Below are 22581 nucleotides of genomic sequence, written 5' to 3'. Positions count from 1 at the left end.
GTGTGAGCTGCCTGACATGGGTCCTGTGCATGAGCTAGTATGTGCTCTTAACTGCTGAGCCATCTCTCCAGCTCCTAAGGCTAGACCACGTCTTGCTTGCCCTTTCTTCCACTGCTTTCTGGCTCATTGTGTAAATAGTGCTGTTAGGAGGCACAGGTGTTAAAATATCTCACCTGTATTCCCAGCCCTTGGTTGGCTGAAGCAGAAAGATGTCACAGATCAAGGCCAGCCTGGGCTACATAGTGAGTTTGAGGCCAGCCCAGCGGGACATTATGAGACTCAAAAACAAACAAAACTGTGTAAAAAAAAAAAAAAACAAACTTTTTTGAATTCCTGCCCCAATCCTTTTGGCTGGGAAGTGGGATTCCAGGGTCATGTGGTAATTCTGTGGAAGAACGGCCAGAGGGCTCCCCGCTGATGTCACTAGTTGACCTTCTCAGAAACAGGACACAAGGATTAGTTTTTCTTCCCATGTTGGCCAACAACTGTCAATCTCTGTCTTTTGACAGTACCCATCCCTGTGAGGGTTCTTTTTAAAAAAGGTAAAATCTACAAAGCATAAAATTGACCATTAAGGGCTAGAGAAGTCCCTTGCCTAGTGTGTGTGAAGCCTTGGCCAGCCTGGTCTAGAGAGCAAGTTCCAATACAGGCTCCAAAACTACACAGAGAAACCCTTTCTGGAAAAAAAAAACAAAAACAAAAACAAAAAAAAAAAAAATCAGGTACCATCATCCCTGCTTTACTTTTAAAAAAATATTTATTTATTATTTATTATGTGTACAGTGATTGTTAGGCCTGCAGGCCAGAAGATGGCACCAGCTCTCATTACAGATGGTTGTGAGCCACCATGTGGTGGCTGGGAATTGAACTCAGGACCTCTGGAAGAACAGCCAGTGCTCTTAACCTCTGAGCCATCTCTCCAGCCCTACTTATTTTCTTAAATATATGTTTTTACTATATAACTAAATTCACATCCTTAAACTATGCCTTTAAACTCAAGATCATGCAGGCATGATGGTATACTCCTTTAATGCCAGTACTCCAACCACCAAACCAACAAACCCCTCAAGAGCTTTCTGCATCTGTCTCTGGAGTGCTGGCATGGGCTTCAAGAATTTTTCATTCCTCCAAATGGGAGCTTCATGCCCAATAGGATTCCACAGAGCTCCTGCCAACCCCAACCTGCTGTGTCTCTATGGATTTGCCTATTCTGGCTTCTCATATAAATGATATCATACAATAAATATGTGCTTTCTTCTACCAAGGGTAACATCTTCAAGGTCTGTCTGTGATATAGCATGCATCAACCCTTTCTTCCCCTTTACATCTGAGTGATATTCCATTTTCCAGGTAGGCCACAAATGACTGGTCTACCATCTGTCAATGGCTGTTTAATGATTTCCACATTTCAGCTGTTGTGAACAGTGCTGTGATGAGCATTCATGTATTAAATTCTGCTTGCATATCTGATTTCAGTTATTTGGGAAATCTGCCAAGGAGTTAAATCTCTGGGTAACATAATAACTCTCTGTGTAACTTGTTGAGGGGTTGTTAGCCTGTTTCCCACAATACTCACACCATTTACATTCCCAAAAGCCATTTATACGCTTTATATTTTCTTTTTAAATTTTTCATTTATCATCATCATCATCATCATCATCATCATCATGTGTGGCGGTCAGAACACAACTCAGTGAAAGCATGTCTTTATTTCCACCTTTATGTGGGTTCTGGGGATTGAACTCAGGTGGCTAAGCTTACATGGCAAGTGCCTTTACCCATTGAGCCATCCTGCCAGCCCCGTGGTTCCTACTTTCTACATTAGAGGTATTTCTTTTTTGTGTGTGTGTCTGTCTGTCTGTGTCTATGAAGTCTGCATGGATGCAAGTCAAACCCAAGACCTCATGTATAACAGACAAATGTGCACCACTTAGCTACACTTCAGTCTGCAAAGGGAAAAAGGAAAAAGGTGGGCTGCAGATAGAAGCAAAAAGGTGTATAGATTTAGTTTTTTGTGTATTTTGAGACAGGGTTTCTCTGTGTAGCCTTGGCTGTCCTAGAACTTGTCCAGTAGATCAGGCTGGATTAAAAGTTTGCACCACCATGCCTGGCTTACTTTTTCTTTTAACTAGGTATTTTCATGGACTGGAGAGATGGCTCGGTGGTTAAGAACACTGCCTGCTGTTCCAGAGGACCTGGGTTCAATTTTCAGTACCCATATGGTGACTCACAAGTACCTGTAATTCCAGTTTCAGGTCTGACGAGTTCTTCTGGCCTCCTTAAACACCAGGCATGACTGTTGTGCAGAGACATACATGCAGACAAAGCACTCATACACATAACAACTACAAATTCTCATTTTCACTTGTGTATGTGTCCACAAACTCTCATGTACATGTGTGCAACTGCATGTGAGAGAGCCTCATGTGAGTACCCATAGGGTTAGAAGAGTATCAGATCCCCTGAAGCTGTATTCACAGGCAGTCAGGAGCCATCAGACATGGGTGATGGAAGGGAATTTGGGTCCTCTGCAAGAGCAGTACATGTTGTTTTTGTTTTTGTTCATTTGTTTTCTTTGAGACAGGGTTTCTCTGTGTAGCCCTGGCTGTCCTGGAGCTCACTCTGTAGACCAGGCTGGCCTCAAACTCACAGAGATCCACCTGCCTCTGCCTCCCGAGTGCTGGAATTAAAGGTGTGAGCATGTTCTTGACTACTGAGCAATCTCTCTAGCCTTTTTTTTTTCTGAGACAAGGTCTCAGAATAGCACAGGCTGCCCTTGAACTTGCAATGTAGTCAAAGAGTCCCTGGATCCTCCTTCCTCTGCCTCTTGAGTACTGGAACTACAGACCTGCACTACCCAGCCTCCTTTGTGTGGCCTGGGATTGTGTGAAAGACTAGGACTCTGCCAATTCAGCTACATCCCCAGCCTCATGAACCTATTTTATCAGAATTGCTTAGGTTGAATTCAGTTCTGCATTTATTTGTAGAGGTTCACCATGAATCATTATTAAGTCCCTAGAATATGAAAGAAGAGCCATAAAAAGAATGATGAATTCAATATATATTATTCTGATACTGAAAAGGAAAATTTTAGGTCACACCAAAGTAATAGTTTATTATGAATAGGCACAATGAATAAATTCTTAAAGCTATCTCATAATTTAAGTAATAAAAGAGTGTGTGGTTAATTTATATACAATATTGACATTGATGAGCTGATATGATCACAACACACCATGGTGATAGCAAGGTCAAATTGGTTGATGCATATATTGATTAGAATATTACCATTAATCAGAGTATAATCCAGCACTTGGGAGGGGGAGGAAGGCCAGAAATTCAAGGTCATCCTCAGCTATTTAGTGAGTTCCAGACCAGCCAAGGCTACAAAGTGAGACTCTGTTAAAAAGAAAAGACATCCCCACTAATAAACATAGTGGTACACACCAGTGATCCCAGAGGTAGAGGTAGGAGGATCAGGAGTTCAAGGTCATCCTTGACTAAATAAGGAGTCTGAGAACGGTCTGGGCACTGTGAGACCCTAACTAACTAAATATTGATTAAAAATCCCTTGTGCTGCTGGGCTATGACTCAATGGAAAAGTGTTTGCCAAGCATTTGGGAGGCCTTAGGTTTGAGTCTCATCACTGCAAAACAAGAACAAAAACTAACAATCATTGCTTACAAAGTTGTAGGAAAGGGGTCAGGGGGATGGCTTGTGGGTAAATGTGCTTGTCATCATGTCTCACAACCTGAGTTTGATGCTCAGAACCTACAGTATGTAAGGAAAGCACTGACCCCAGAAAGTAGTCCCCTGACCTCCGCACACATACTGTGGCATGCACACGCCCACACATACACACTCACACACAAAATAAATGGAAAACATTTTATTTTTTAAAACACTTTAATATTTATTTTATTTTTATGTATATTGGTGTTTTGCCTGCATGTACGTCTGTGTGAGGGTGTCAAATCTTGGAGTTATAGACAGTTGTGAGCTGCTATGTGGGTGCTGGGAATTGAACCCAGGTCCTTTGGAAGAGTAACTAGTGCTCTTAACCGCTGAGCCATCTCTCCAGTCCTGTAAAAACATTTTAAGTTGCAGGAAACCTTTCTTTTGTGGAAGGAGACAGAGATTCTCTCATGGCTCTGTGAAGTCCTCATTTGTAAGGAGATGAGAGAGCTAGTGACGGAGACACTGGAGACAATGGACTGGGTATTGTCAGTCAGTATGGAGAGCCTGCACTCTTGTGCAGGGGTCTGTTCGAGGAGCCACTGCGTTGTCCCCCGGCATGATGTAGCTTTTCTTCACTCTGTTCTAGCCACATAACTGAAGCCGGGTTGACCCCACTGACAGAACACTTGGATGTTAAATTTTTAGCATAATGTATTAATGGAAGAATTTTGGAGCAAAAGATAGAATTAGCTCTTTTGGCTATAAAATAAAAGCAGGGTCAAAATGTTCCCATTTTCAAGGGATTATAAAAATTCTCATCCAGGTGGTGGTGGTGCACACCTTTAATCCTAGCACTCAGGAGGCAGAGGCAGGTGGATCTCTGTGAGTTTGAGGCCAGCCTGGTCTATAGAATGAGTTCCAGGACAGCCAGGACTACACAAAGAAACCCTGTCTTGAAAAACATACAAACAAAATAAATTCCTGTGTTTTGAAATGGGAGAATATGGCTGTAAGGAAAATCGCTGGGTATATTTTCCTTAGAGTATTTGCCTGTGTTTGTCTGTTAAAAGCTATGCCTTCCAAACCTTTCTTGTGTGTGTGTGTGTGTGTGTGTGTGTGTGTGTGTGTGTGTGTGTGTGTGTGACTGTGTGTTGTATGCATGTGTCTCAGCCTCCTACATATATTGACTTTGGAAATAGGAATGGAGAATGACAGACTAAATACCACTTGCCTTTTCTCTCTGACACTGATGCTCTGGTACTCTGTCATACAGGCCTCCTTGTCTGTAGGAATGGAGGTTCTGGTTTGCCTGTCTTTGCTGAAATTAGCTGACAGGGAAAAAAAATGTCTGTCCCCATGGTTGAGGAAGAGACTAACCACAGAACAGACTTGGGAGATAAGGAGTGGAGTTTTATGCATGGTCTGGACTTAACTGTCAAGAAGTCTCCTAAGAAGGTGTGTGACAAAAGAAAGCAAAGCAAGCCAGGCATAATGCTGCCAGCCTATAGACTCAGCCCCCGAGAGATGGAAGCACGAGGATCAGGAGTTCAAGACTGGTCTCAGACACAGACAGAGTTTGAGGCCAGGTTGGGTTACATGAGACCCTGTCTCAAAAAAGAAAGGGTTTGGGGAGGTGAAGAGCAAGAGAACACAGAGAAACAAGATCAAGGGTGGAGGGAGAAATAAAATAAAGGCATTTCTTTACAAATGTGTTTATTTATGTGCTTAGCTGTTTCTAAAGTGGCCTTGAACTCAGAGATCCTGCTAGTTCTGCCTCTCAAGTGCTGGGATTAAAGGTGTGCACCACCACTGCCCAACTTCTGCTATGGCTTGCTCTGACCCATTTCCTAGCCACCATTTCTGGCTCTGTTCTAGCTCTGTTCTGGCTCTGTTTCTGGCTGTCTGTTCTGACTCCAGATAAGCTTATTAGGGTGCACAATATTGTGGTGAACACAATACCACAGGTTCTAAGGATTGCACTCAGGTAGTTTGGCTTGCAAGGCTAGCACTTTTACCCACTGAGCCCCTCCCTGGCCCCAAAGTGAGATTGGGAAGAATCGTATCATATCTTGTACATTAATGAGAATACCTCTGTGTATGTATGTGCACCACATGCCTGTGGAGATCAGGAGGCACCAGATCCTCTGGAACTGGAGCCATGGTTAGTTACGAGCCACCATGTGTGGGTATTGGGAATTGAACCCTGGTCTGCTCCAACGGTAACAAATGGTTCCATACTGCTGAGCCATCTCTTCAGCTCCTTTCTAGATTTTGTTATCTTCTTGCAGAAAAATTAAGCAGTGGGCCTGTTGGAGAATGAGGAAGACTGGGCAATACCACGTCATTTCTGGCCATCTTTATAGGCAACACCTGTGATGGAGTTCAAGCCTCAGAGTGAAGCATGAATCTAATTAGTCTTATCAATAAAAACCAGGAGCCAAATATCGGGGTCATAACCTGAAAAATCAGAGAAGCAGCCACCAGTGACTTCTTACCTCTCTGACCCTCCCACTGAGAAGGCTGAGATCCCGTCTCCCACTTGCCTTATCTCTTCTCTCTGCCTCGGAGTGCTAGGATTAAAGGCCTGAGCCACCACTGCCAGGCCTTTATGGTTAACTAGTGGCTAGCTCTGCCCTCGGATCTCCAGACAAGCTTTATTTGTCAGAACACAAACAAAATACCACACAACATAGATGTCTTACTTAGGTTTTTATTGGTGTGAAGGGACACCATGACCAGGGCAATTCTTATAAAGGAAAGCATTTAACTGGGGGGGGGGGGCTTGCTTACAGGTTCAGTCCATTATCATCATAATGGGGAACATGGTGGTATGCAGGAGGACGTGGTGCTGGCAGCTGACAGTGCTACATCTTGCAGGCAACAGGACGTTGACTGACCCACTGGATGGTGTCCTGAGCTTGGGAAATCTCAAAGCCCGCCCCCACAGTGACACATTTCCTCCAACAAGGTCATACCCACTCTAAAATAAGCCAACCTCACTGGCGTGGTGGTGGCACACGCCTTTAATCCCAGCACTCCAGAGGCAGAGCCAGGCGGATTTCTAGGAGTTCGGGGCCAGCCTGGTCTACAGAATGAGTTCCAGGACAGGTACAAGAACAACATGGAGAATCCTGTCTCAAAAAAGCAAGCAAACAAACAAACAAAAAAAGCCAACCTCCTAATAGTGCCACTCCCTATGATATTATGGGGGCCAATTACACTTCAAACTACCACACATGGCTACAGCTTGATCTCCACAGGAATTACATTTAAACTACCACACATGGCTACAGCTTGATCTCCAGGACTGTGTGGTTTCTAAATTCAGGAAATAAGCCAGTGCTGCTGACTCAAGCCCTGATCCATTCTTTTACTTGGGAACCACTCATCATACAGCATTATGGGCAAAGCCCTGTAGAGGACATAGAAGTGAGCTGGTCAATTAAGGCATACTAGTCATGACCTTGCCTGTGACATACATACAGACAAGGGGAATAAGACAGAGCTAGAATACATGCTAGTTACATGTCCAGAAAGGTTTCAGAGAAAGCATGAGCAGTATCCAAAGGAAGTCCTTCTTTCTTTCTTCTTACTTTCTTTTTCTTTCTTTCTTTCTTTCTTTCTTTCTTTCTTTCTTTCTTTCTTTCTTTCTTTCTTTCCTTCCTTCCTTCCTTTTCTTTCTTTCTCTCTCTCTCTCCTCCCCCGACCCCCCCGGAAGTGGATCAGTGGCTTATCCCCAACCCTTAGGGAAGTGGGTCAGTGGCCTATCCCCAACCCTGTGCAAAGGAAAAAGATGAGCTCATCTGGTGTACCGCTCAGCAGGTAAAGGAACCTGCCACCAAGCCTGTTGACTTGAGTGCAGTCCCTGAATCCCACAGAGTGAAAGGAAAGAACTCATTTTTTTCTTTTTCTTTTTTTGGAGCTGAGGACCGAACCCAGGGCCTTGTGCTTGCTAGGCAAGAGCTCTACCACTGAGCTAAATCCCCAACCCCTAGAACCGATTTCCATAAGCTGTTGTCTGACTTTGAAAGAATGAAGGCTTGAGTTCAACCACCAGATCCCATAAAAATGCCATAAAAAGGCATGCGCTTGTAAGCCCACATCTGGGAAGGTGGAGACAGTAGGATCCCAGGGCTCACTGGGCAGCAGTCTAACCTAACTGGTGAGTTCTGGGCCAGCAAGATACTGTTTCAAAGGAGGTGGATGGTGCTCCTGAGGTGATGCCCAAGATTACCCTCTGGCCTCCACACACATGCACACATGTACATAGATGTGCACCTACACATACAGGAACACACACACATACTTTTGGTAAATGAATGAATGCATGAATGAGGGAACTACTTTAATCTAAAACCTAAAAACTAAGAGGGAATAAACCAGGCAAGGGCCAGGAGAAGAATCTTGCAGACGAAGGAGACACCAGTGACAGGCCTCAAGGAGGGAGAAGGTTTATCTTTCTAAACCATGAAAGGCAGTGGGGTTGAAGTACTGTAGGAGATAGGGTGCAGGATTAAAGAGAAGCCAAGAGAGACAGGTAGCTAAAACTCAGAGGAACTTAGAGGTCCTGAGAGTGAGCTTAGATTTAGTTAAGTGGAGGCTGGAGTTAGGCAGCTGGTATTAGACAGCTACCTGTCACTATAACAATTCCACCTGGGATAATCATCCTGTAGGAGAAAAAGATCCACTTGGCCAACAGTTTTGGAGGTTCCATCTGTGATTGATTGGTCCTGCTGTCTTTGGGCCCACGGCAAGGCAGGACATCACAATGAAGGGGTAGTGAGCAAAACTGTGCACTTCATTTCCAGGACACAGAGAGAGGGGAAGGAAGGGACCAGGAATTCATTCAAGGGCACACTTATAATGATCTAAAGATCTCCCACCAAGTGCCTCCCTGGGGACCAGGCCTTTAACTTGTGAACCTTTGGTGGCATCTGTGCATCCTCCTGCCCACTCACCCACACTCAAAATATATAAACAATATAATAAAAAATTAAATGGTTTATTGGAATCCTGGCTCTTCCGCAGTGTGCTCCTTTGTCATAAACCTAAAAGCAATAGGGCCAAGTGCCTATGAACTGAAAACTTTTTTTTTTTTTTTTTTTTTTTTGGTTATTGTTGTTTTTTGATACAGATTATCTCTATGTAGCCCTGGCTGTCCTGGAACTCACTATGTAGACCAGACTGGCCTTGAACTCAGAGATCCATCTGCCTCTGCCTCTCAGGTGCTGGGACTAAAGGTGTGTGCCACCACACCTAGCTAGGAATATTGTTTGACATTAAAGAAATGAAACATTGTTGTGTACTGCAAGACACCAGAATCATGGGGACCAGATAAGTCAATTGGTTGCAGTGGTGCACACTGGTAGGCAAATGCTGAAGAGAGTTCAGGACTAGGAGTCTCAATCTGGGCTACACAGAACAAAGGAAAGATAGACAGGCGGCTGGAAAGACGACTCAGTGGTTAAGAGCATTTGTTGCTTACAGGAGACCTGGGTTCAGTTCCTAGGCCCTGTGTGTGGCATCTGTACATTAGTTCCTGCTGGCTTCCTCAAGCACTGTATACATGTGTACATACATACATGTAGGCAAAACGCTTATACACGTAAAGAAAATCTAAAAAATAAAGATTTATTAAGAAAAAGCAAGAAGGAAGGGAGAATGGGAGAGAAACAGGCAAGAGAAAGTGAAAAAAGAGGAAAAGACACAAGACTAATGCTATTTAATTTATTTGTTGTAATATGTGCAGAATAGGTAAATCCATGGGGACAGAAGGCAGATCTAGTTCTGGGAGGTAATGGAAGGATGAGGAGGGACAGTTAGTGTGTTGCAGGGTTCCTTTCTTGGGTGATTAAAATGTTCTGGAATTAGACAGCAATCATGTAAAGCAACTATAACTCTCCTAAAGCCATTGTATACTTTAAATGTGTGATTTAACCTGAGGTTTCATGGCAATTATGATATTTAAAAAAAGACAATGTATTTAACATCAGTGTAACTGGGGGTCCAAAATAACTTACACAAAATTTCTTTCCTGAAAAGTAGAATGCCTTCCTGAAAAGCCTGCAGCAGTTTAATTTTACTCACAGATTCTTTGCATATCTAGTAGTCATGTTCCCATTTTTAGCATGTAGCAAACAAATTGTAACTATTTTAGTCACTTCTCGGCCTTTTGGCTAAGATCAAATGTAACTCGCTGGGCGGTGGTGGCGCATGCTTTTAATCCCAGCACTTGGGAGGCAGAGGCAGGCGGATCTTTGTGAGTTCCAGGCCAGCCTGGGCTACAGAGGGAGATCCTGGAAAGGCACAAAGCTACACAGAGAAACCCTGTCTCGAAAAACCAAAAAAAAAAAGTAACTCTTTTAAAGTAGAGTGGAATGTTATGTTTAAGATTATAGTTCAGGGGTTGGGGATTTAGCTCAGTGGTAGAGCGCTTGCCTAGCAAGCACAAGGCCCTGGGTTCGATCCTCAGCTCCAAAAAAAAAAAAAAAGATTATAGTTCAGCTAATAGTAGCTGTGCACTCTAATCCTAAAACTCAGGAGGCTGAGGCAGGCAGATCTCTGTGAGTTAGAGGCCAGCTAGATTTACATAGCCAGTTCCAGGCCAGTGAGTCCCTATTTCAAATAAATATAAATAAACCAATGCTACAGCTTGATAGTCTGTGATGATGGAGCACACCCCAACGTTCAGGCAGGAGGATTTCAAATTTGAGGCAGTGTGAGATACATAGCAAGATCCTGTCTAAAGAGCAGTTAACAACAAGATTATGGCTTTAGTACTCCGGACAATATATACTTTGTGACAAATTCTGGGCTTTCATGGTACTGTTACTTTGCTCAATTTAGACTTATATATTGTAAAGAAAATTTTGTCCAGCTGAGCTGCCTGTACCTTTGGGCTTCCTTAAGAAGTTGTTCAACACATTTCTCAATTATTTGAGTCTCTCATTCACTGACATGTTCAGATTTTATCAATAATTATCAATACTCTCAGTATTTATCAATACTCTCGAGCACAAAGAAGAGCGCCTCTCTAAAAGAACAAGGTAAAATAAAATTAATGGAAGTTCCTGTTAGTTTTCTTCCCTGGGCTTTCCTGGAGGAGGGGAAGAGAGCAACAAGGCATTTGCGCATGGTGCTAAATCTAAATGCTCCCCGCAGAGAGCAAACGTCTTTCCGATTCCTCTCTTCTCCTAGTTTCTATGGCCAGCTTACAGCATCCTGGAGGTGCGGGTGGCAGGATTCCCACGTCACTAGACAGCAAGGGCCACCTGGGAACAAACCAGCACGGCGGGAACCCTAGGGGAAGTCAAGCGACCCTGGCAGGCCCATCTTCCGATTGGCGCATCCCGCCCTCCTCATCTAGCCTACCTGAGCTCCGCCCACCGCGCCCCTCGCCTCCGCGCGGTCTCCATGGTAACGCCCCGCCCCGCCTCCCTCTCTTCTTAGCCCGGCAGCCCCTCTCACCCCTCCCCCCGCCTGGCGCCGCTTGGGGGTAGGGGGTGGGGTAGGGGGCGGGGACAGGATGCGGGCGAAGAGGAAATCGGCGGCGCGACTCCCGTTGCTTATTGGCTGCCGCGTTCGGGAGCCAGAAGCCCCGCCTCCCCAGCGAGGGTCACGTGATCCCTTTCAAAGATGGCCGCCCTGTTGTTTTGATGAATAATACTTGGTGGGGCGAGGGGGTAAGACTAGGGTTGGAGGGGTAGGAGGGTTTACGCTTTCAGCGAGAGCCTCGCCAGTCCGCTCCCTCCCCTCCCCCTACCAGGGTTCTTGCGTGGAGGCGGGGTGAGCCTGGCCTGCTTTTAGAGGGGAGGGGCTTCCCGGGACGGTGCTGGGCTCTGCCTGAGCTGCTGTAGGGTCGCCGCGCCTCGGGGGCATCCAGTGTGCAGAGGAGCCGTTCCCGCCAGGGGCCAGGGGTGGGACCCGGAGCAGGGTCTGCGGGAGAAAAACGCAGCTGCCGCGTCACCGCCACGAAGACAAGGCGGGCAGCGGGCACGAGCCGAGCTGAAGACCGCGCCGCCCGCTCTGGGTAACCTGGGAAGCTGAGGGGAGTCAGTGGCGCCTGGAGAGGACCCCGTAGCAGCGGCCGTGGCCAGAGCAGGCGGCTCGGGGCTCTTGCAGCTGGAGGAGGCTGGGGCGATCCGAGGGACCGAAGCCCAGGCGATTCAGTGCCTCGTGTTCTTAGTTTTTAACCTCTGACTATGCAATTCTGAAACCTCCCCCACCGGGGACCAGACAGTCCGATAGATACCTTCCACTCTCCTTTGCTCCCGCCCTGGTCTCAAGAACTGAGGATCTCTTCCCTAACGCCTTTCACCATTAAGAGGAAAGCGATGGAGGAGCTGAGCGCTGACGAGGTGAGGAGGCTGGGGCGTGGGGTGGGGGGGCACCTTGAAAGGATTACTTGGCAACTCTTTGGCGCTTTGGCCGGGGACGATTTTGCGCTAGTGGTGTCGGGCTTTTGGGATTGGGAAGGCAACGGAGATGGCATTTTCGAGAATAATGAAATATTGTGGAAGTAGTCATTCATCATCAGGTTGGTTGTATTGTAAGAAGCCCTTGCTCCACTCCTCAGTGTGTTTACTCAATCACGAAGATTCTCCAGGATTAGAGAAATGCAAGACCCCGGAGAGGGTCTCTTCTTTTATTCTCCTTTATTCTCTTTTCTTGTTTCTTCATTCGGAACTCCACTTGCTTTTCTTTTAGGATCTGAAGACAAGGAGAACATCTTGAAGGTGTTCAGTCTTTTTTAAACGGGTATTCAAGAAAGAGGGGCAAGATTTAGATAATGGTATATTGTGTGTGCCTGTGTCTTCAGGGATTTAAAAACAATTTTGGATAAAATTATAATGTTTAATGGCTGTTTTAAAAGGAAGTATTGGAAATCCCATATACATGTGGCCATTTCATTGTGTAAGTTGATCAAAGGTACCTTTGTGTTTGAGAGATAGTTACAGATTTTTTGATATTTAACAAAGTGTATATCCTTAATAGTCTAACAGATTCCAGTTAAATTGTAGTAATTTTAACAGACTACTAATGACTACTGGTCTTCTATTTTATTTTAGCTCCCCTCCCCCTTAAACTTGGGTTGTGCTGTATAGGATTTTCAGAAAAACAGTGGCAGTTAGGGCACAAGGAATTTCCTGTGACTCGGTTGACTTTTCCCTGCCCTTTTACAAGCTGAAGGTCTTTTTTTCAAGACCCCTGCTGGTTTAATTTCCTCCACTACTTCATATAAACTTCCCCTGCAGTATTATGAAAGTAGTCATCTGTCACCAGGTTGGTTGGAGGAGGTCCACTTTGGTCATGGTCTCCTCATGTTTATTTAGTCACCAAAATTCTCCAGGGATGGAGCATGCACATGGGTGGGTGAAGGGTCAGGTAGGAAAGAAAGAACTTTGTGGATTTTGATACTTTACTTGTTAAGTCAGAATTGTTCATTTTGTGTCAGCTAACTAGGTTTTCCTCAACTACATCAGGAGTGTAATCTTGAATCAGAAAAGTCCTGAGCAGTTTCAGGAAATATCAGGAGATCGCCTTGGAAACATTGGTTTTTTTTGTAGTTTTTGAAAGTATGCCCTCATTTTCTCTAAAGAGGCACAATCAATGTTTTTTCAGTAGTTCTTTACTTCCAGAAAGTGCTTCTCTTCCCTTATGATCTCTAAACAGTTTGTTGTTTAGAAGCCTTAACAGATTTGAGTTTTTACTGTTTTTTTCTTTTTTCTTTTTTCTTTTTTTTTGAGCTGGGGATCCAACCCAGGGCCTTGCGCTGGCTAGGCGAGCGCTCTACCACTGAGCTAAATCCCCAACCCTACTGTTTTTTTGCAAACCAGTAAAGTATACAGACTAGCCAAAGATACTGTATAATCTAGAAGGTGTCTTTTCATTTTGTTCAGTTCTTGAGATGGTGTAACTCTTTTAGTCATCATAAAAGGATCACATATAACCTTTGTGGAAAGAACAGAAGAAAAATTTTCAAGGTCAACAACACTAAAACATATGAAATATTAAAATCACCAGTGTAGGATTTGTATGAAGTTATTGTCAACAAATTAGTTGGCCTGATCACAAAGGCAGTACAATAACTGGTTATTTTTTTCTCATTAGAAGTTAGAACAAAATCGCCTTAAAAATGCTCTTTTTTTCTTTCTTTCTTTCTTTTTTGAGTCTCACTGTGTAGCCGTGGCTGACCTCCAACTCACAGAGATCTACCTGCCTCTGCTGTGAATTCTGGGAATTAAGTTGTATACCAACTTGCCTAGCTGTAATCCAGTTTAATACTGGGTTAAGTGTGCATTTCTCAACAGACATATTTCCAAGGGTTGTGTTTTTTTTTTTTTTGCCTTTGTACTGTTACTGTTAGTAGAAACTTATTATCACAGATATTGCAGGTGATGTTGATTTGGTTAAAAAAAATAACACATGCATTATTGACTGTCAAGTGATACATTTCAGAATTAAAAGTCATGTCTTCACTGTCAGTTTGGAATTGGGTTAAATCAGTTTCATATTTTAACAAAGTGAAGATATTTGTGAATACAGTCCAGAAGAATAAAACTGGTTTGACCAGACTAGCCCCTCTCTCGTAGGTCACCTGGAAGTCTTTTACTTTTCTGCATATTTGAAAGGGTTGTTTAACTGCATTGCTCTGTATTATTTATGTAGTGAGTTCTTTGCTCCACAGAGCAGGGCTGTGACTAAGTTCAGCCTCTTGAACTTACATTCCACATCATTGTTTACATTATGTTCATGCTATAGCTACTCGTGTGTTGTTTTCTCGAACCAAGGCAATGCTGTAAGTAGGGCAGGCATTTTAAACTGCTTTTTAGCAATGGTGATGAGATTGCTTTGAAATGATTTGTACCTTTTCTCCCCTTTTCTGTCTTCTAAACCTTTCTGACCTACTTGTAAGGGATGGCTGCCTGGGACTCAGTGTGATCAAGGTTTTAGAAGAGTCGAGTGTTCTTCCCAAGTGCAGCATATACGACCTTGGATTTTTAAAAAAATTTTACAATTTTTTTCAAGACAGTTTCTCTGTGTAGCCTTGGCTGTCCTGGAACTCACTCTGTAGACCAGGCTGGTCTCAAATTCACAGAGATCTGCCTGTCTGTCTCTGTCTGTCTGGGTGTCTCTCTCTCTCTCTCTCTCTCTCTCTCTCTCTCTCTCTTTCTCTCTCTCTCTCTCTCTCTCGTGCTGGTCGCTAGGCGACCTTGGATTTTTTATTCTTTTTATTTATTCTATTTATTCTATTTATTTATTTATTTATTTTTGAGACAGGGATTCTCTGTAGTTTTGGTGCCTATCCTGGATCTCGCTCTGTAGACCAGGCTGGCCTCGAACTCACAGAGATCCACCTGTCTCTGCCTCTCCAGTGCGGGGATTAAAGATGTGTGCCATTGCCGCCTGGCATTTTATTTGTTTTTAATACAGGTTTGGCTATATATTCCAGACTGGCCTTAGATTTGTAATCCTCCTGCCTCAGCTTCGCAAGTGTTGGGATTACAGATCAGCAGTGTTCTGTAAGTGGAAAAAGATTGACAGTATGAACAGACTAAGAAGCCTGCACTTTTCTAGGCATGGTGCAGTCATTGTTTTATTTGGTAAAATAATGCAATGAAGTAGGAACCATTTTGTATATTTCATAGGTGAGGAAACAAATTTAGGTTAAATAACTTGGCAAAAGTGACCTGATTTAGAAGTCACATGGTTAAAATTCAAAATTAAGACTCCTCATTACAGAGTCCCCTTTATTACATTTCATTATTTAACAATTGGTCGGGGCTGGAGAGATGGCTCAGAGGTTAAGAGCACTCACTGACTGTTCTTCCAGAGATCCTGAATTCAGTTCTCAGCACCCACATGGTGGCTCACAACATCTATAATGAGATTTGATGCCTTCTTCTGGCCTGCAGACATACATGTAGGCAGATCACTGTATAGCTAATGAATAAATAAATCTTAAAAAAAACCAAACCAAAACAAAAACAGTTGGCCATAGATTGATCACAACATCTGTATAAATATCCTGCTACCATTGACCTCTCTGATACGCCTAGTTTCCTGTGTGGTGTTTTGTATGAGTGCCTTCATGATGTGTTCTGGTCTTTTTGGGACTGATTGGCGTGCACTAATGTTTCCTCACTCCTCCATCCCCTAACCTCCTAACCCCTGCCTCACACAGTTCACTCCACAAGTTTGGGGATTGAGTTGGAGGATAGAGATAGGAACCTAAAATGTACGATATAGGGGCTGGAGAGATGGCTCAGCAATTAAAAGCACTTGTTCTTGGAGAGGACCCAGGTTCAGTTCCCATCAACCACATGGCGGCTTACAACCATCAGTATCTCCAGTTCCAGGGGATCTGGTGCCCTCTTCTGACTTTTCTAGGCACCAGGCACATATGTGGTACACATACACATATGTAGACAAAATACTCATACACATAACACATAAAATACACAAAAACCCATAAAATAAAACATAAAAATTATCTTAATGTACAGTACAGTTATTGTGCGATGTACTGTTGTGGAGGTATACATAAGAAGCTCAGAATAAGAAGGGACACCCTGTGGAATGAGGTCTTAAGACATTAGAAAAACAGTTATGCTGTGTTGTTGCCCCAAAAGGGTACTAGGAGCTGGATGTGAGGGATAGGGTCTTAGAAAATAGCATCAAATCATGGTGCTAGATCATGGGAGCTTGTTTGTTCATGGTACTGGCTGGCTATCATGAGGTCTTGGAGAGCTGTCTGAAAGTTTAGGAGTTTCAGCTCTCTGTAAGACTGTGATCTCTCCCCTGCTGGGTGTTAAGATGATTGGCAAGGGTGTAAGCATTAGCTGCTGGAAAGTGGTGCACACTGGAAGACGGTAGGAGGCTGCTGTAGTTACCTCTACCACACAATAGAGCTCCATGGAATTGAGGTATTGACAGTGGCAAACAGGCACACCAGGAATAAATACTGAGGCTTTAAATTAGTCTGGTTCTGGCCGTGGTGGTTGCGGCGCTTGCCTTTAATCTCAGCACTTGGGAGGCAGAGGCAGGTGGATCTCTGAGTTCGAGGCCAGCCTGGTCTACAAATCAAGTTCTAACATCAGCTGTGAAGCAGGAGAGGAAGGAGACACAGACCCTTGGTTCTAGCTAGGGGCAGGGTTGATTGGAATTGGACACGGAACAGACCAGAGAAAGCAGGGTGAGTTGTTTCAGATGATTGAAAATGGAAGTTGATGATACAACTCCGTTGGTAGAGTGCTTGCCTAGCATTCATGAGCCCCTGGACTCCATCGCCAGCACTGTTTGTAATCAGATATGGTGGTGCATTCCTGTATCTGAGAGTTTGGGAGGTGGACGGAGGAGGATGAGAAGTGTGAGGTTGTCTTCAACTACATAAGAGTTCCAAACCAGCCTGGAATACATGAAACTTGTATCAAAGGTACCCAATAATAGATGGGTCCACTTGGTGACTCCCACTTGGCCTTTGTACTCCTAACTCATTACTTGGTGTTTCTCTCTCTCCTTATCAAAGATCTCTATATTATTTATTTATTAATTATTATTATTATTTTTTAAAGACAGGGTTTCCTTGTGCAGCTCTGACTGTCTTGGAATTCACTGTGTAGCCCAGGCTGGCCTCGAATTCAGAGATCCACCTGCCTCTGCCTCTCAAGTGCTGGGATTAAAGGCGTGTGCCACCACCGCCTGACTTTTATTTTTAAGTGTGTGTGGGAGGGAGGGAGAGAGAGAGAGAGAGAGAGGGAGGGAGGTGGGGAGGGTGACGGAGGGAGAGAGAGGGCAAGCACTAATTTGTACATGCAGTTGCCTTCAGAGACAAGAGACAGAGCTTCCTGGACCTGGAGTTACAGATGCTTGTGAGACCTCTGTGGGTGTTAGGAGCCAAACCCAGGTCTTCTGCAAGAGCAGTATTTGCTCTTAATTGTTGAACCATCCAGTCAGCCTTTTGCCTTTTCGTTTGTTTGTTTTGTTTTGTTTTTTTGAGACAGGGTTGTGTAATAGTCCTGGCTGTCTTGTTACTCACTTTGTAGTCCAGACTGGCCTTGAATTTAGAAATCTGCCTGCCTCTGCCTCATGGGTGCTGGGATTAAAGGATCCACTGTCTGGCCCTTTGCGTCCTCTAAAAGGGGAGACAGGATGATGATGGTGACCTTAGCTGACACTTGCAGAGTTCTTTGTGCTAAGCTCTAAACTCTCCTGACACCTTTGCTACTATTGTCTCTATTTTACAGGTAGGAAAATCAAGGTTAATAGAAATTAATTAGCTTACAGAAAAGCATGTAGATAGGCAAAGACTCTACCAGCTGAACTGTATCTTAGCTCTAAGGCATAAAGCCAGTTAAATGTGGGATTTGGACATCAATTTAGAGCTTAATCGTGGAGTTCTCAGTACCTTTACTAAAGCACTGTTGAAAACTTCCCTTTATGAGTAGGGAAGAGGGGCAGTGGAAACCAGTAGACTTTCATTCTCCAGTTGTTATGGCCGAGAGTACAGGCCTCAGCTAGCCCTGGATGCTGTGTGGAATGAAGGCAGAAAGGTGTCTGTAGTAGGCTAGTGGTGATGTTTGCCCTTAACTCTGTGTGCTCATGCATCCTTGCTGCATGTCCACTACTACTGAGACCTGCTTCTTGGGAGCTTCATTTTCCTCAGAGGAGGCAGATGTATAGGCACAGCAGATGTTTTTCATGATATGCCCTATAAAGGAAAATAAAGTAGCCTGAAAGGATAGAGAACACTGGGGTGGCTTTTTTGTTTTTTGTTTTATTATTTATATGCCTGAATGTAGATCTGCATAGGTGATTGTGAGACATCATGTAGGTGTTAAGAACTGAACCTGGAAGCTCAAGAGCCGTAAATGTTTTAACCACTGAGCCATATCTCTCTTCTCAAAACATTGGGAAAATTAAAATTATTTTACTTTTTTTAGATAGGGTCTCAATATGTAGCTCTGGCAGACCTGACGCTCTGTGTACACCAATTAAGACTAGCCTCAAATGCACAGAGATCTATCTACCTTTGCTTGAGTGTTGGAATTAAAGTCAGTTATTATCACAGCTGGCATTTTTGAGGGGAGAGAAGCCTTGCTATGTAACCCAGCCTGGCCTCAAGCCCCTGAGTTCAGAAGATCATCCTGATTCAGCTTCCTGAGTAGCTGAAACTATTGGCATGTGACACTACAGTTGGCTTAGAAGGTGTTGTGTGCGCGCGTGCATATATGAAGATCAGAGGTGTCTTTTTGCTTGCTTCCTTAGTTTTTGAAATAGAACTTCTCATTTGTCTTTGTCATTGTTCTTTTGCTGTGGAGAGACGCCATGATCATGACAACACTTACAGAGAAAGCATTTAATTGAATACTTGGAGTTTCAGAGGTTTAGTCCATTATTTTGGTGGGGATCGTGGTGGCAGGCATGGAGAAGTAGTTGAGTGCTGTATCCAGATGTGTAGGCAGAGAGAAAGAAAATGATGGGCCTGGTGTAGGCTTTTTGAAATTGAAAAGTCCTGTGATGCACTTTTGCCAACAAGGCCACACCTCTTAATCCTTCTCAAATAGAGCCACCCTTAATAACCAAACATTTAAATATGTGTACCTGTAGAGGGAGCATTTTCCCCCACCCCCAAGACAGGATTTCTCTGTGTAGCCCTGGCTGTCCTGGAACTCACTCTGTAGAGCAGGCTGGCCTTGAACTCAGAGATCTGCCTGCCTCTGCTCCCAAGTACTGGGATTAAAGGCACGCACCACTTCTGCCTGGCTCAGGGGGGCATTTTTATTCAAACCATTACATCATTGAACTTGGAACTTACTATTTCAGCTAAAATGGCTAGCTAGTGAGTCTCTTAAATCTGTCTATGGCTTTCCCACACTAGGGTTAAAGGTGTGTTGCCACACATGGTGTTTTAGTTGGGATTCTCTAGAGGAACAGAACTTGAGAGAGAGAGAGAGAGAGGGAGGGAGGGAGGGGAGGGGAGGGGAGGGGAGGGGAGGGGAGGGGAGGGGAGGGGAGAGGAGAAAGAGAAGAGGAGAGGAGAGAAAGAGAAGAGAGAGATTTATTAGAATGGCTTATAGACTGTAGTCCAGCTGGTGCAACAATGGTAGTCTACCAAAAGAAGACCAAGAATCTAGTAGTGGTTCAGCCCACTCCTCTGGTCTTCAGTACACTGGAGTCCTGAAGAAGCATGCTCCAACACCAGTGAAGGATGGGCTTGCCATCCAGAGCAAGAGCCAGCTTCCTTCTTCTGGATCCTTTATGTAGGCTGCCAGCAAGAAGTATGGCCCAGATTCAGGGTGGATCTTCCCACCTCAAAGATGCAGATTTGAAGTGGGTGGGTCTTCTCACTTCAAATGATTTAATTAAGAAAAAAATCTCTCACAGGTGTGCCCAACCTTTGGGTTTTAGTTAATTCCAGATGTAATCAAGTTGACAAGCAAGATTAGCATTACATGTGGCTTTTATGTGGGTGCTGGGGATCTGAACATAGGTCCTTTAGCCTTTACAGCAAGCACTTTAACCATGAATCCATCTCCCTAATCAGTGAATGGCCTTTGAGAAGAGTTCAAGGGATAGTGGGAAGCTGCTTGGGGGCGGATTGTTTCTTGACGTAGATGCATTCCTGACCTGTTAAGGAACAGAAAGGTGGGTATTTGGGGTGAGAGCTGGAGTTTTCTAGAGTTCTTCCTGTGCTTGTCAGCTGAAATGCCTCCCTGTTCTTTCCCCATGTTAGTATCTGGTGCTGGGATGCTTCTCATTGTGGCTGGTATAATTATTCTTGACCTGTTGGTGTGTGACACTGCCATTACCTGTCCATGTGCAAATCTGGTTATACCTGTCGATGATGTCCCTTTGAGCACTATACCTCCTAAGTTCGCTTGCCTTTTAAGTGCATTTTAAAAGACAAACATGCTTTGGGTTGGGGATGGCCCACAGGCTACAGTGCCTGCTTCACAAGCATGATGTGAGTCTGGAGTCCCCAGAACCCACAGACAAGGCCGGTGTGGTGCATGGTCCTTGATCCTGGCCCCAGACTTGATGGCCAGCAAGTCAGCTGAATTGAGGAACACCAGGTTCAGTGAGAGACTCTGTCCCCAAAACTAAGGTGGTAGAAGACACCAGCAGTAGACCTCTGGCCTCCACGTGGAGTGTGCGCCGCACACAAGTTTGCAGCACATGCTATACTTTGACTTGCCACCGGAAGAGAATGTTACTCTTTATGAAGAGAGGGATGGAGGTAGCTCTGGAGCAGGTTTGCTGTTGGGGTCCTGTCAGCAGCTCTTCATTGTAAGGCAACAACCAAGTGTGCTATCAAAGTTTAGAAGGCAGAAATTGGTTTTATGAAGCTATGAGATACTTGGTCACTGAACATATAGTTAGAATTGCTTTTTGTTTGGTCTTTGAGACAGTTTCACTATGTAGCCTTGTCTGGTCTGGAGCTCAATGTATATATAGATCAGCTGGTCTTGAACTCACAGACATCTGCCTGCCTCAGTTGCCAGAATGTTGGGATTAAGGCGTATGCTAGCTACCACCCCAGCTTCTAGGGGACTGCATTCATACCCAGACCATGCTTCAGGAGGTCAGAGGCACCCCACGCTGTTCAGAAAGAGATCTCAAAGCAAAGGGACTACTACTACTTTGTTTTTGTCTCACTGTGTCCATCTGGCCTTGAACTTGGCAGTCTTCCTGCCTCAGCCTCCTAAGCACTGGGGTTATAGGCATAAAGCACCACGCCCCACTTGCCCCTGTCTGTTGATAGGGCATTTTGTTGTGGCTTCATGGGCAGTTTTATTTATTTTTTCTCTTGCCAATACAAAAAATATTGGTGCAGCTCACAGTCTGTGCTAGCTCATACTTTAGTTCTTATTTTCTTTTTTGAGATGGTCTCACTGTGTAGCCCTGGTTGTCCTGGAATTTGCTTTGTAGACCAGGCTGGCCCCCTGAATTCAGGAATCCATCTGTTTCAGCCTTCCCAGTATAGGGATTAATGGTGTGCACCAACATGTTTAGCTGACAGCTCGTATTTTATGAAATAGTGGGCATGGTTTTAGACGATGGGGCTATCCAGTGAACAAAGGGAGTCTTCTACCCATGTAAGGCTCTCATTGTGTCTTAGGGTTTCTGTTGTGAGGCTTTGGTTTGATGATGAAGCACCATGACCAAAGCAACTCAGGAGGAGAAGGAATGGTTTCTTTCTTTCTTTATTCATTCATTCATTATTTATTTTTTATTGTTTTGGTTTTTCGAGCAGGGTTTCTCTGTGTAGTTTTGGTGTCTATCTTGGGTCTTGCTCTGTAGACCAGGCTAGCCTCGAACTCACAGAGATTCGCCTGGCTCTGCCTCCCGAGTGCTGGAATTTAAGGCCTGAGCCATCGCCACCCAGTGGTTTATTTCTTCTTACAGCTCTCAGGTCACATTGTCACTGAGAGAAGTCAGGGTCAGGGCAGGAACTTGAGGTAGGAACCTGGAGGCAGGAGCTGAAGCAGAAGTTTATGGAGGAATAGCAGTTTTGTCTTGATCTCTGGCTTGCTCACTAGCCTTCTTTCATAGCCCAGACTCTCCTGTCTAGAGGATCCTGCTGCTCACTGTGGGCTCAGCCCTTTCACGACAATCACCAGTCAAGACAAATTTTCACAGACATTAGCACAGGCCAATCTGGTCTGGGCAACCCCTCAATTGAGACTTTTCAGTTGACTCTAGGCTATGTGAAATTGACAATAAGAACTAGCTAGCACACATTTGATTTATGTTATGAAAGAATCCAGTCTGTCTTCTGTGAAGAGATTAGATTAACAGGGAAATAATGAATTCAGAGAGAAAGGTTCGGAGGCCATTGCAGAGAGATGATGTGGGGGTAGCCAGGGTTGATGGTGGAGGTGAGTCAGATAATCAGTGGTT

At 44.4% G+C, this 22581-nt stretch overlaps 1 protein-coding gene across 2 annotated transcripts in view; it reads left to right on the top strand.

Annotated features, from left to right (window-relative positions):
- The first annotated feature begins 11277 nt into the window (after positions 1-11277).
- Positions 11278-22581, top strand: part of Ube4b (ubiquitination factor E4B) — a 120380-nt gene continuing 109076 nt past the window's right edge. Inside the window, exon 1 of one of the 2 annotated variants that reach the window (XM_036177538.1) lies at positions 11278-12035. In XM_036177538.1, the coding sequence (XP_036033431.1) occupies positions 12012-12035 (24 nt within the window). In that variant the 5' untranslated portion in view covers positions 11278-12011. The remainder of the gene's footprint in view (positions 12036-22581) is intronic. The other variant, XM_036177539.1, reaches the window with a different exon arrangement.

Source organism: Onychomys torridus, chromosome 2, assembly GCF_903995425.1.
Source record: "Onychomys torridus chromosome 2, mOncTor1.1, whole genome shotgun sequence".
Taxonomy (NCBI): domain Eukaryota; kingdom Metazoa; phylum Chordata; class Mammalia; order Rodentia; family Cricetidae; genus Onychomys; species Onychomys torridus.
The sequence above is the reverse complement of the archived record's forward strand: the minus strand, read 5'-3'. Positions and strand labels throughout refer to the sequence as shown.